At 35.7% G+C, this 16,220-nt stretch overlaps 1 protein-coding gene across 1 annotated transcript in view; it reads right to left on the bottom strand.

Annotated features, from left to right (window-relative positions):
* Window positions 1-16,220, bottom strand: part of ANO3 (anoctamin 3) — a 210,480-nt gene that overhangs the window by 131,599 nt on the left and 62,661 nt on the right. Inside the window, exon 3 of the mRNA XM_065944652.1 lies at window positions 4,904-5,062. Coding sequence (XP_065800724.1) covers window positions 4,904-5,056 — 153 coding nt within the window. The 5' untranslated portion in view covers window positions 5,057-5,062. The remainder of the gene's footprint in view (window positions 1-4,903; window positions 5,063-16,220) is intronic.

Here is a 16,220-nt window from a genome sequence, read left to right on the forward strand (position 1 = left end):
GGGAAATGGAGAGAATGGTCTCACCTCATAGAGTTGTCATGAGTCTTATGAGTAGACTATAAGGAGCTCAAGTACAAGAGGTTTACCCAGAACGTTCATTCCCAGTGAGAGCATGCTTCTAGAATCAGACCACAGCCAAAGTAATGGCTATTTTCAAAGCTTCACTAGAATCATTCTTTTTTTTTTTTTTTTTTCTTTTTCTCAGTAAATAGCTACTTGATTCACCTTTGGTGGAGCAGTGCCTTGGTTTTTAGGCCTTCTATAATAGGCTTTGAATTATACAACTAAAAAGCCAGTAACAACCTATGACTGGGGAAAACTCTGAAGTTGAGGACTTGAATCAAGTGATTGAAAAGTTAAATTTTCTTTGAAATAAAACTCAGTATAAATTGTAATAAAGCTGTATTTCTACAGACTATAGTTTCTTTGGAAAATTTATCTTTCCTCTTTATGTATTCAAAGTGCCTTATGCTTTTATGTCATTGTTCAGTTCCTGGGGAGGTGTGGATTCCTTTTCAGCAGTTATTCAAAGACAGAGAAAATGGGACCCTCAGGATTAAAGAAAACATATTTAGTGCTCATTTCATCCCAGAATCTGAAAATGAGACTTCTATGAAAACAAATCTAGACTCAGACACAATCAGTCTCTACCAGAATGACACATTCTACAGGATGATGTAAGGTAACAACCAATCCCTTGAGAAGCGCACTGATGTTAGATCATTACATTCTCTCCAATGGTTTGAGAGTGGGGATCTCTTTTGAGGAATAAGCAGATGTTAGGACAAAAAAAAAATCATTTCTCAGGAGCTAAGCCTTATTCTGGTATGAATGGAAATCACACTCTCCCACAGAGCATCACGGTTCTTAAAACCTAGGCATATTGCCTGCCAGAATATATTAGCAGCATGAAGAAGGAATGACTATTACATGCATGGGTGTTGGGAGAGACCTGGGAAGGCTTAACCTCCACCACAGGAGAACTTTGGTTTCATACTATCAGCTGGTTCCTAGCTTGTTTTTCTTCACAATATGTACAGCTAGAAATGGCTGCTCCCCACTTCTTCCACAGCTACTGCCCTGGTCTATCACCACCATTTCTGATCTAGACTGCTTTCTAACAGAGCCTTTGCTCACATTCTTGCCCCCAATGGTCTACTCATAGCACAATGGCCAGAGTTATTCTTTAAAATATAACTCAGATCGTATAATTTCTCAAAACCTCATCTGAATCAGAGTGAAAACCAAAGTTTTTCCAATGACCTACACAGCCTTTTACAACCTAACCCTCGATACCTTGTTAAACCTTTCTTCTACTAATCTCCCTCTTATTCACTCTACTTCCATCATTTGGTCACTTGTTATTACTTTCCTGCTTCACCCCATCATTCTTACCTCACTCCATTTTTTAATAGTGTTTATTATCTTCTAGTGAATGAGTCTATTTTTGTAAGTGCCATGAGAGGAGGGATATTTGTTTTGTTCATTTATGTCTACTGAGCACCTAGTTCTACGCTAGGCACACAGTAGTCATTCACTAAGCATTCATTGAATGGATGAATGAATGAATGAGTTCACTTACTTTGAGTACACATTCTTTGTAACTTGTACCTAAGCGAGAGACAATGAAGATAAGAAAGCAAATAAGCCAGAATTATTTTGGAAGAGGTACTATGTCAGGTTTAAATTAGCATCATGAATAGCTGGCTTAGCACTGATTATTAATTCAGTCCAGTCAACTCTTAAGATGTGAAAAAAAATCTAATACACCCAAATAAAATAGATGCTTTAGAAGGATGTTACTGCATTAATTCTACCATCAGTGAAACATCAAGCTAAGGGCACATACAGCTAGAATATTTCTAATTTTGTATGTCTAAAATATATTAATGTATATATACACATATATATGTATATATTTTTTTCAAGCAGCATGAATTGTCTTATCTTATAACTTCTTCAACTTAATTTATCTTTTGTTATACTCTACTTAAAAAAAAATAGCTTTATTTCCTTGCAGCAGGGGGTTGGTGAAGGGATGGTGTTGGCAGAAAGCAAGATTACTTTCTCCCTTGGAATCAGAAGCTCCCAATCTGGCACTATTCTGTTTAGCTCTGATGCAGGCAGGCTTTTCCAGGGGAACAAAACACCCACAGCCTTCACACTTCACATTATTATTTAATTATTCCATCCAAAATTTTCAAGAGGTAGAAGATTCATTCTTAAGAAAAAAAGGAAATTTTAAAAATGTGTTTTTACAATGTCACTCTGCAAGTTGGTAGCAGAGAGCTGAAAAAAAAATACAGAATATGATAACTTGCTATACTAAGTATAAGATAAAGGTAAAATTCTGATATAATCTGGAAATACACTTGGATAACAAAGAACATATCTTGACAGAGATCATCTACCTATTCACCTGTACAATCTTCAAACATGAATCATTATCTGTTGCTGATGTGATCATCTAGAAACTATCCACATCAACATGCAATTTAATGAGGATTTGAGATATACTCTGTGCCAGGCTCAGAGCTTAACTCTGTTGAATATAAATTTTAAAACTGGGAACTTAGGGAATACTCCCATTTTTTTCTGCTAAAAATCCAATACTTGCTGACATTTTCACAATTTCATTTTCCTTTTCCATCTGTGACAAGACCTAAATATTTTCAATTTAATACTTATTAAAATTAAGTTGCAAATAAAGCACACATCCTATAATACTAGAAATTTTAAGAAGAAATAAAAGTTCATGATAACGCAAAACACTGGATTTGATAGTTCAGATAGCTATAACTTTTTAGATGCCATTTAGTCGTCAGTTAACATAAGGTTAAAACCAAAAATATATCATATGTTCTATATTATAATCATAGAGCTAAGTTTCTTTCTACGCCTACTTGCTTAAAAAGGCAATATATAGGATATTGAATTTTTTAATAATGTGGTTGGCAGAATTCTAAGAAATCCTCTTAGATCTTCATGCCTTGTCTTCATCTTGAACAATCTATAGGACCTGTGAATATGATGGCATATTCAGTCTCATGATTAAGTTCTTTATATGGTACATTTGTTTTTAAAAAAGAGAGGTTATTCTCCATGGAAGATGATTCCCTGAAAGGAACTCTTCTTGACAAAAGGGATTCAAAACAGCAGAGGTACACAAAGGAGAGTCTCCGTTGCTGGTTTTCAACATGGGTGGGGAGCATGCAGCAAGGAATGAAAATGACCTTTAGGAACTGAGAGAGGTACCTGGCTTATAGCTAGCAAGGAGATGTGGATTTCAGTCCTACAACCACAAGGCACTGAATTCTGTCACAACCACATAAGCTTGAAAGAATACCTTAAGTTCCAGTTGTGAATGCAAGCCTATTCAACACACTGATTTAAGTCTTGCAAGAAACAGAGCCAAGAGCTCACCATACCCAGATTTCTGATCTACAGAACTGTGGGCTAACAAATGGGTTTTATTTTAAGCTGCTGAGCGTGTAGTGATGTGTTAAGCAGCAATAGAAAATTAATAACAATAGCACTGAAAAATTTCTTGATTAGAAATTTTATGACTATTTTTTCATATATAAAAGTAACATGCTTATTTCATATATAAAGTTAGCATGCTTATTACATAAATATGTTTTGTTCACTTAAACTGTTTTTTGTTGATTTTATACATGAACATTGTGATAATTAATCTAGTCCTAAATAACTCAACTGTTTAAAAAACCAATGTTAATACTCTTAGAATTAAGAATATAAGTAAACATACCTTTGACAACCAAAACAAATAATTGCAAAAATTAAGTTTAAAATACAATTAAGGAATCTTAATTTTCCCTGATATTACACTTGATATTCTAACTGTATACTGGATCTCAACCTTAATTTTCACCTAAAGGCCTTACAATTTTTTTACTCATCTAGCTTCTGTTTCCTCAATCTTTCTCTTCTATTTCTTTCTCTCCTTGCCTCTCTCCATTCACCCTTCCTTCCTCCTCATTATTTAAACATCACATACAAGAAAAAAAGAAAACAGAAAGAAAGAAGTGAAACCTCATGAGACCTTGTTTCCATCTCAGGCTATCACTCTTCATCCTTCCATTCACAAATGAGCAAACAGATGCCATTTGCTACAGCCTCTATTTTTCCATTATCCATTCACTCTTCAACGTGTCCCAGTCTAGCTTCCAAGTCTATCTCCTCAGAGAAAAGATTCTCACTGATTTTACCAAAGATCTTCATATTCTCCAAGTAACTGGGCCTCCTTCTTGTCTCACTTGACTTCTGAGCAGTATTTTACTCTAGTAACCACTCTTCTCTGTGACTCCTCATCTCTTCTACTTCCACCTACATCCAACACCTTCAATCATTTATTTTCCCCTCCTACTTTTTATAGGCTCACTTTTAGGCTCTTTTATTTTCTTTTTTAAATCATTCTCTCCAGTGATTTCATACTAAAACACAGCTTATATTACCACCTATGTTCTAATGATTAAAGCATTTACCTTCAGTTTAGATTCCTCATTTGAGCTCTAGGCACAAATTTCAAACATGCTTACCGAAATATTAAAACCTAGATATTAACGGTTTGGCAGACTCGTTTCTTTGAACATTTTGTTTTTCTTTTCATAGAGTTTTGTACTTTATACAGGATCATTCCTTCTTTAAAAAAAATGTAAAAACAACTATGCCCTTTGCAAAATATTTAAATTTCCAGAAATGTATAGAGTAAAAAAGGAAAATATTTTAAAATATGACTATACATATGCATTTCTTTTACATGTGGGAGAAAATTGCTATATATTTTAAAAAGCCATATGTCATACCTTTTATACTAAAATGTAAAATATCATATCTCTTCCAGCATATTGTATCACATAGCTAATATTATTAAAGCACCTACCTCCTTTTCTAACATTAAGCCTTCCGCTCTGAGGTTCTTTTCAAATGTGTTTCTTTTGTCATATTGTATATTTGACTTTCTATAAACCAGGATATAATCAATCCGCTTTTTGCCATCTTTGAATAGAAGTCCACTGGATGCTATGTAATTCATGTCATTCTGCAAATAAAGCAATGGTTGTTAATAGTGTGGGTTGGATAAGAACACACATTCAGTTTTCAGACACTTCTGTTCAAATGTTGGCAATCCAATGTAAAAATGTATTTTTTACATTCCAATTATGAGACATGAAAAGATCATTTTAAAAGCTTTCACCTTACAGTAGAAAACAAGCTACCAAGTGATGTTCTAGAATTTGAAATTAGTCTGACACCAGAACATGGATTCTCTGATGTTAGCATCTAAAGGTCTATGTTTTATTCAATAAAACACTATAAAAACAATAACAGCCAATATACATTGAACATTTGCTCAAAATCAGGCCCAGACATAGATGTTTTACATGTTTTATCTTACTTAAAGAGTCAGACACAACTGAAGTGACTTAGCAACAGCAGCAGCAGCAGCAGGGACTTCCAGGTTCAAGGACAAGAAGACTTTACACATTCTTTTCTCCAGTGAATAAAAAGGTCTTGAGACTCCCAGGATTATTTTATTGGATACTATAAAGTGGCTAAGAAACAACTCAAGCAGAGTCACCACCGCCTTGTATTTGCATAATGTGTGCTGCGTTTAGTCGCTCAGTTGTGTCCGACTCTTTGCAACCCCATGGATTGTAGCCCACCAGGATCCTCTGTCCATGGAGATTCTCCAGATAAGAATACTGGAGTGGGTCACCATGCTCTCCTCCAGGGGATCTTCCCACACAGGGATCAAACCCAGATCTCCTGCATTGCAGGTGGATTATTTACCATCTGAGCCACCAGGGAAGCTCATAATAATGAAGATAATAATAGCTATCACTAACTGACAACTTACTGTGGTACCAGGCAATGTACCAAGTGATTTCTTCTCATAATTCTTTAAGGTAGATATTGACATGAGTACATAGAAGCCAAAAAGGTTAAGTAATATCCCAGAGGTCATGGAAAAGGAAATAGTGAAACTAGAACTCTCACCTATTTGATGGTGATCTTGACAACTATACTGAAAAAGACAAGCATATGTAGGTACACATTACTAGGTCTGGGGCTTGGCAGTAATAGAAGGCTAACCTCTCAAAAGGCCTATGATTTATAGTTCTTATAGGGTAGAGATACTGAGGATTAATGGCTGGAGAAGACATAATTAACTTTAGACTTCAGAATGCTTTTACCTCCACCACTCCAGAGATTTCACTTGGATATCTAATGGACACCTCAAAGCTGACTGTCCAAAATTGAATTCCTTATTTTAACTAAGCACATGTTTCCCCAAAACCTTGTTATTTTGATTGGTTGCAAACCTAATCTTTAAATTGCTCAGATCAAAAATCTTGAGTCATCTTTGTTTCCTCTATATTCACCATTCTAACATGCAAATCATTGGAACATTCTTCAAAATATATTTAGAATCTGATCACTTTCTAACATCTTCATCACTACTCTGTTCTAAGATATGTCATCTATTGACATTATCACAATAGTCTGACTCATCTCCCAGCTTCTACTTTTGCTTCTCTAAAATCTATTCTCAGCATGACAGTTAAGACACTTGAGTGATCCTCCACATTATAAATTACATTATGTAACTCCTCTCTTCAAGATCCATCAGCTGTTTTCCATGATACTCCACTCTTGATCCTACTTTCCTTAACCTATTTTTCTTAGCGATTGCTAAATTCCAGCATGTTCAGTTCAGTTCAGTCACTCAGTTGTGTCCGACTCTTTGCAACCCCATGAACTGCAGCACGTCAGGCTTCCCTGTCCATCACCAACACACAGAGCTTGCTCAAACTAATGTCCATTGAGTTGGTGATACCATCCAACCATCTCATCCTCTGTCAGCCCCTTTTCCTCCTGCCTTCAATCTTTCCCAGCATCAGGGCCCTTTCCAGTGAGTCAGTTCTTCGTATCAGGTGACCAAAGTATGGGAGCTTCAGCTTCATCATCAGTCCTTCCAATGAATAATCAGGGTTGATTTCCTTTAGGACTGACTGAATTGATCCCCTTGCAGTCCAAGGGACTCTCAAGAGTCTTCTCCAACACCACAGTTCAAAAGCATCAATTCTTCAGCACTCAGCTTCCTTTATAGTCCAACTCTCACATCCAAACATGACTACTGGAAAAACCATAACTTTGACTACATGGACCTTTGTTTGCAAAGTATTGTCTCTCTCTGCTTTTTAATATGCTCTCTAGGTTGGTCATAGGTTTGCTTCCAAAATGTTATATAACACTAAATTATTTATTTGTTATCTTTTTATTGTCTACCTTATTATATTAGGATATAAATTTTACAAAGGTAAATAATTTCTTACTGTTTTGTTCACAGAGTATTTCAAACATCTAACTCAGAGCCAGACACACAGTAGGCATCAATAGATATTTATGGGAAGAAGGAAGGAAGGATAGAAGAAAAGAAGAGAATGGAAAGAATGGAATAATCCATAGTAATGTGTATCCAGACAGGAATTACCTCAAAAATATAATGCCATTAAAAGATCATGTAGTCATTTCTCATCCTCTTTCCTCCAACATTAACACAAATCAAATTAGAATAAGATGATTGATCACAAAATCACAGCAGAACTGCAAAAGCCCTGACTTTGTTCTACACATATGACCCACTGTCTCCAGGTATCCCCATGATAATACAAACAAAGACAGAGCTAAAATAAGGTTATATAAAATTTTTCCTCTGCATATTATTTTGCCTAAAGTATGCCATCCTCTTAATACTAGTCTAGTATTAAGTATCACCTAATCTTAAATTAATAATGACATATTTAGTCCAGGTGAAAGTAAAATCTTTCAATGAGATGATCTAGAAAACAAATGATTGGCTGGTAGGACAATTATGAGGCAGTAAGATAGCTTTTAAAATATTTTATGTGCTTTTCCAATTTTAAGAAAGTGGAACTCTGATAGTTATTATTCATTACTCTAAGATTAAGCAAAATAAATGTTAAACTATTCCAGAGAATCAACTGCCTTACAATTTGAAAATAGAAAAAACTACATTTTTTATCTTTCTATAATAAGTGACCTTAGGTAATATTAACAGTTCTTGTATGATTGCAAACATGTTCACAATCAAACTCTACTAACTAGGATTCTAGTTTAGTATCTAATTATTCTATGATTCTAAATTATGAACAAAGACTTTGACCAACTGATCAGGCAAAAAGAAAAGTAGTTTTCAAAGTGATGATAAAGAAATATGGCAAGCAAACTCATTCTATGAGGCCACCATCACCCTAATACCAAAACCAGACAAAGATGCCACAAAAAAAGAAAACTACAGGCCAATATCACTGATGAAGATAGATGCAAAAATCCTTAACAAAATTCTAGCAAACAGAATCCAATAACATATTAAAAAGATCATACATCATGACCAAGTGGGCTTTACCCCAGGGATGCAAGGATTCTTCAATATTTGCAAATCAATCAAGGTGACATACCACATTAATAAATTGAAATATTAAAACCATATGATTATCTCAATAGATGCAGTGAAAGCCTTTGACAAAATTCAACATCCATTTATGATACAAACCTTCCAGAAAGCAGGCATAGAAGGAACATATCTTAACATAATAAAAGCCATATATGATAAACCCACATCAAACATTACCCTCAATGGTGAAAAATTGAAAGCATTTCCCCTAAAGTCAGGAACAAGACAAGAGTGTCCACTCTTACCACTACTATTCAACAAAGTTTTGCAAGTTTTAGCCACAGCAATCAGAGAAGAAAAAAAAATAATAAAAGGAATCCAGATTGGAAAAGAAGAAGTAAAACTCTTACTGTCTGCAGATGACATGATCCTCTACATAGAAAACCCTAAAGACACCACCAGATAATTACTAGAGTTAATCAGTGAATATAGTAAAGTTACAGGATATAAAATTAACACACAGTAATTCCTTGCATTCCTACACACTAACAATGAGAAGACAGAAAGAAATTAAGGAAACAGTTCCATTCACCATTGCAATGAAAAGAATAAAATACTTAGGAATAAATATACCCAAAGAAATAAAAGACCTATATAGAGAGAACTATAAAACACTGATGAAAGAAATCAAAGAGGACACAAATAGATGGAGAAACATACCATGTTCATGTATTGGAAGAATCAATATAGTGAAAATGAGTATACTATGCAAAGCAATCTATAGATTCATTGCAATCCCTATCAAGCTACCAATGGTATTTTTCAAAGAACTAGAACAAATAATTTCACAATTTGTATGGAAATACAAAAAACCTCGAATACCCAAAACAATCTTGAGAAAGAAGAATGGAACTGGAGGAATCAACCTGCCTGACTTCAGGCTATACTACAAAGCTACACTCATCAAGATAGTATGGTATTGGCACAAAGACAGAAATATAGATCAATGGAACAAAATAGAAAGCCCAGAGATAAATCTATGCACCTATGGACACCTTATCTTTGACAAAGGAGGCAAGAATGTACAACGGAGAAAAGACAATCTCTTTAACAAGTGGTGCTGGGAAAACTGGTCAACCACTTGTAAAAGAATGAAACTAGAACACTTTCTAACACCATACATAAAAATAAACTCAAAATGGGTTAAAGATCTAAATGTAAGATCAGAAACTATAAAACTTCTAGAGGAAAACATAGGCAAAACACTCTCTGACATAAATCACAGCAGGATCCTCTATGACTTACCTCCCAGAGTAATGCAAATAAAAGCAAAAATAAACAAATGGGACCTAATTAAACTTAAAAGCTTTTGCACAACGAAGGAAACTATAAGCAAGGTGAAAAGACATCCTTCAGAATGGGAGAAATAATAGCAAATGAAGCAACTGACAAAGAATTAATCTCAAAAATATACAAGCAACTCCTGCAGCTCAATTTCAGAAAAATAACTGATCCAATCAAAAAATGGGCCAAAGAACTAAACAGAGATTTCTCCAAAGAAAACATACACATGGCTAACAAACACATGAAAAGATGCTCAACATCACTCATTGTTAGAGAAATGCAAATCAAAACCACAATGAGGTACCATTACATGCCAGTCAGGATGGCTGCTATCCAAAAGTCTACAAGCAATAAATGCTGGAGAGGGTGTGGAAAAAAGGGAACCCTCTTACACTATTGGTGGGAATGCAAACTAGCATAGCCATTATGGAGAACAGTGTGGAGATTCCTTAAAAAACTGGAAAGAGAACTGCCATATGACCCAGCAATCCCACTGCTGGGCATATACACTGATAAAACCAGAATTGAAAGAGACACATGTACCCCAATATTCATCGCAGCACTGTTTATAATAGCCAGAACATGGAAGCAACCTAGATGTTCCATCGGCAGACAAATGGATAAAAAGCTGTTGTACATATGCACAATGGAATATTACTCAACTATTATAAAGAATGCATTTGAATCAGTTCTAATGAAGTGTATGAAACTGGAGACTATTATGCAGTGTGAAGTAAGTCAGAAAGAAAAACACCAATACAATATATTAATGCATATATATGGAATTTAGACAGATGGTAACAATGACCCTATATGCGAGATAGCAAAAGAGACACAGAGGTAAAGAACAGACTTTTGGACTCTGTGGGAGAAGGTGAGGGTGGGATGACTTGAGAGAAAAGCACTGAAACATGTATATTATCATATGTGAACTAGATCGCCAGTCCAGATTCGATAAGTGAGGAAGGTGCTCAGGGCTGGTGTACTGGATTGACCCTGAGGGATGGGATGGGGAGGGAGGTGAGAGAAGGGTTCATAATGGGGAATACATGTACACCCAAGGCTGATTCATGTCAATGTATGACAAAAACCACTACAATATTGAAAAGTAATTAGCCTCCAATTAAAATAAATAAATTTTTAAAAAATAAAGAAAAAAAGATATGGCAAGATTTGGAAACCTCTTCTGAATTATGTATAGAGAACACAACATAGGTTCTACAAAATTAAAACTTAGAGTATTATATTTTGTTCTTCCTGGTGGCTCAGTGGTAAAGAATCCCCTTGCCAGTGCAGAGATGGAAGAGATGCAAGTTCAATCCCTGAGTTGGGAAGATCCCCTGGAGAAGGAAATGGCAATCTACTCCACTACTTTTGCCTGAAAAATTCCATGGATAGAAATGCATGGTAGGCTACAGTCCACAGGATCACAAAGAGTCAGATACAACTGAGCAACTGACTATGCACACATGTATTATATTTTAATACATGCATGTCAACCATTAACCAAGATGTTTATTAACCCATGTTCAAATATGTTGCCTAAAAGCAGAATTGACAGGAAATTTTTTTAGATATATCATTGTATCTAGACACCAAAAGAACTTCTTTGCTTGATATAATAATGGTTGTTCATACATAAAATCAATACTCATTTAGAACAGTGAAATGCTTTCCAATCACAACATGGAATGCATTCAATTTAACACCAAATCTTTCATGTTTATTTTTCCCAGAAGACAGAATAAAATCAGCTTCTTTCAGAGAAGCTGGGATGCAGATCATCTATCAGGTACTAATCTTTCAACAATTTTGAAAACCACATAATTATTTAAGGCATTGCAAACCATGAAGCACAGGGACTTTCAAAAAAACTCAACTTCCTAAAGAAGATCTTAAGAATATGCAAGTTATGGCTCAGGTGTGCAAAGATTTTAACCCATTTGCCAAACAGCAATAAAGCCTGCTTATTTCCATAAGAATGCATTTTAGGGTATTCTTCAAATAAAATTATGGCAGCAACTGCTTATGAAATGTATATTTTTCCTAACATTAATTCTTCTTGATTCAACAAGCATTTATTGAACACCTTATATGTGCTGGTGCTGTGCTAAACTCCAGGGGTAAAAATAAGAAGACACTGAATATTTCCTGATTTTAGCATACATATTGGCTTCTCCAGTGGCTCAGTGGGTAAAGAATCTGCCTGCAATGTAGAAGACAGAAGAGACATGGGTTCAATCCCTGGGTTGGGAAGATCCCCTGGAGAAGGAAATGGCAATCTACTCCAATATTCTTGCCTAGGAAATCCCATGGACGGAGAAGCCTGGCAGGCTACAGTCCATGGGGTCACAAAGAATCAGACACAACTGAGAGACTAACACTTTCACATTTTTACATGGAGTGGTAGGCAAGGAGATGTTTAGTTACAATGCTAACACATGCAGTAGGAGAGATCTGAGCTACAAAGTTGAAAAATGTCAAGGTGTAGCCAGAGGAAACCAGATTAATGGATATCAGAAGCCATTAAGGGTCACATTATCTCGGTGAATTTACTACAGTCCTTTCTCAGGCCATTGTAAAATTAGATCTTGTCACCAATCTGTAAGTGATGGCTGATTATCGGTTAACCATACAGTTGAATTAGTAAAATGCAGTATGACACATTGCTTAATGTATTGAGATCCAGATCAGACAGAGATGGGTTTTAATTTACTGTGTTCTTAGACATGTAATTTAATTTCATTGCTTAGGCTCAATTCCTATAGCTCTGAAGTTAAGATAAAAATATCAACCTTGTAAGACTGTTGTTATGACTAAATGAGACATTGCATACAGAGTACTCTCAACAAAATCTGACTCACTTTACAAATTTTCAAAAAATGTTAGCGATTATCACAAGAAAATAAGATAAAAATGCAGGCAATATATTAATTCCTGTTAGAATTTTTCTTGTTTTCTAATGAGTCACATGAGCCCTTTCACATTTTGGAATGTTATCTTTCTCAGGACATAGACAGACAGAAATAGATAAATATGTCAAAGGATGTTATTGTGAATATGGAACTAGAGCAAAGGAAAGCAGATATCCTTTACAAGTACTTATGAAACATGATTTACTATAAAGAGTGCAATATAAAAGCATAATAATTACTATAAGACAAATATCTTTATAACTACTCCAAGAAACAATAAATACCCCCGTTAATCTTTTCTCTCAATCATTATGTCCTCCACATCCTCCTCCCCTAAAATGTTCATAATCCTGTTATTTATGGTATTATTTTCTCACTTTCCCTTAGCTTTATCTTCAAAGGATACATCGTTTAAGTTTTTTACACTTTACATAAATGTATAATGAGCAATCTATTGTGTCTGGCTTCTTTCATGTATTATGGGTGTGAAATTTATCCCTGATTTTCATATACATTAGTAGTTATTTTTTCACTGTCATAGTACCACATGAACACAACAAAAATTAATTATTTATGCTCTCTTCTAATGATGGATACTTGGGCTGTTTTCAGTATTGCCTATTACAAATAAAGCTATAATAGACATTCACATGTATATCTTAAAATACACCTGTGCATGCATTTCTAGTTATGTACCTAGGAGAAAAACTGGTGAGTCACAAAGAATGCTCATTTTCAACTTTAGCAGATAATGCCAAACTACCTTCTAAATCAGTTTCAATCCCTACCAATAGTAAAGTTACCCCTACTTTATAAGGGTTTCTTCCAATCTTTTAGAAATAATAATTACTACTATTATTTTTTAAAGACATACTGGTCTATGGAAAATAAACTCTCCCCAGTATACAAGGATCTCAGGTGCTACTAGTTTCTGTCCTCCCTGCCCCCAACACTTCTTTTTATCAAAATTTTGGTGTTTGGAATTCAACCAATTACTGCCATGCCCATTTCCTGCGTATTTCTGTTTTCTATGAAATTAGAGAGTGGGACACAGATGGGGAAGGGCAGAGGAGGGAGAGCATGACTCTGGCCCACTCAGAAGACTGTGCCTGTTGAGATGGGGAGCCAGTGTTTAGGTTCTTAGACTCTGTGATCCCTGAAGCCCAAAACTAAGGCTACGTCATGGACCAAGTTAGCTCAACTCCCTTCTGCAATTTCGGGGCCATTAGGCAGGTTAGTTAATAAGGCCAAGTGTCTGTTCCAGGCTTAATCATATCCCACAAATCTCCAAATAATGAAAATCTTTCCTATTAGGTTCCAATGGTGGTGTTTGTTTTTGTGTTTCTGTATTCTTTTTTGGCTGTCTTTAATGCAAAACTAGAAGACAGCAGTCCAGATGCTATCTGATCCCATGTTTTCCTCAGAAGTTCTAGCTTTATACTCTTTAATTAGAGAAACAGCCAAGGAGCCTTGGTATGTAACTATAATTTATTTCAGAGTAAAACCATTTCTCACAATAGCTCTTCTTATTGGTCATACTTGTTATAGAGGAAAAAATGATTTTTAATAATTTTTCCATTTCAGACAAATAAGTAGTTTTGTCAAGAAAACCACAAATTTAAAAAAATAAAACAATCCCTATTAAGAAAAACAAATCAACAGAACACACATCATACACTATGCTTCACAAGAAATTCCACACATAGGTGGAATTTTAGTAAATGGTACTGGACTAATTAAAATTCAGGTTTTTCTATCACAGAAACTTTACTTCCCAAAATTGTACTTAGAGAATAAAAATGTTTTAGTTTTCTCTACATAAGTATTTTAATCATTTCAGTCACTCAGTTGTATCTAACTCTTTGTGACCCCATGGACTACAGAACGTCAGGCTTCCCTGTCCATCACCAACTCCCGGAGCACGCTCAAACTCATGTCCATCAATTCAGTGATACCATCCAACCATCTCATCCTCTGTCATCCCCTTCTCTTCTTGCCTTCAAGCTTTCTCAGCATCAGGGTCTTTTCCAGTGAGTCAGTTCTTCACATCAGGTGGCCAAGGTATTGGAGCTTTAGCTACAGCATCAGTCCTTCCAATGAATATTCAGGGTTGATTTCCTTTAGGATTGACTGAATTGATATCCTTGCAGTCCAAGGCACTCTCAAGAGTCTTCTCCAACACCACAGTTTAACAGCATCAATTCTTTGACGCTCAGCCTTCTTTACTGTTCAACTCTTACATCCATACATGACTACTGGAAAAACCACAGCTTTGACTAAATGGACCTTTGTTGACAAAGTAATGTCTCTGCTCTTTAATATGCTGTTTAGATTGGTCATAGCTTTTCTTCCAAGGAGCAAGCGTCTTTTAATTTCCTGGCTGCAGTCACCATCTGCAGTGATTTTGGAGCCCAAGAAAATAAAGTCTTTCACTGTTTCCATTGTTTCCCCATCTATTTGCGATGAAGTGATGGGACCGGATGCCATGATCTTAGTTTTCTGAATGTTGAGTTTTAAGCCAACTTTTTCACTCTCCTCTTTCACTTTCATCAAGAGACTCTTTAGTTCCTCTTCACTTTCTGCCATAAGGGTGGTGTCATCTGCATCTGAGATTATTGATTCCAGCAATCTTGATTCCAGTTTGTGCTTCATTCAGCCTGGCATTTCACATGATGGGCTCTGCATATAAGTTAAATAAGCAAGATGACAATATACAGCCTTGACATATTCCTTTCCCAACTTGGAATCAGTTTGTTGTTCCACATCTAGTTCTAACTGTGCTTCTTGATCTGCATACAGGTTACTCAGGAGGCAGGTAAGGTGGTCTTGTCTTCCCATCTTTTGAAGAATTTTCCACTGTTGGTTGTGATCCATACAAAGGCTTTAGCATAGTCAGTGGAACAGAAGTAGATGTATTTTTATGGAATTCTCTTGCTTTTTCTATAATCCAGCGGAAGTTGGCAATTTGATCTCTGGTTCCTCTGCCTCTTCTACATCCAACTTGAACATCTAGAAGTTCACAGTTCACATACTGTTGAAGCCTGGCTTGGAGAATTTTGAGCCTTACTTTGCTAGCATGTGAGATGAGTGCAATTGTGTGGTAGTTTGAACATATTTTGGCATTGCCTTTCTTTGGGAATGGAATGAAAACTGACTTTTCCAGTCCCGTGGCCACTGCTGAGTTTTCCAAATTTGTTGGCATATTGAGCGCAGCACTTTCAGAGCATCATCTTTTAAGATTTGAAATAGCTCAACTGGAATTCCATCACATCCACTAGCTTTGTTCGTAGTGATGCTTCCTAAGGCCCACTTAACTTCGCATTCCAGGATGTCTGGCCCTAGGTGAGTGATCATACCATCATGGTTACCTGGGTCATTAAGATCTTTTTAGTATAGTTCTGTGTATTCTTGTCACCTCTTCTTAATATCTTCTGCTTCTGTTAGGTTCAAACATTTCTGTCCTTTATTTTGCCTATCTTTGCATGAAACTTTCCCTTGGTATCTCTAATTTTCTTGAA

Source organism: Muntiacus reevesi, chromosome 9 (genome assembly GCF_963930625.1).
Source record: "Muntiacus reevesi chromosome 9, mMunRee1.1, whole genome shotgun sequence".
NCBI classification, from domain to species: domain Eukaryota; kingdom Metazoa; phylum Chordata; class Mammalia; order Artiodactyla; family Cervidae; genus Muntiacus; species Muntiacus reevesi.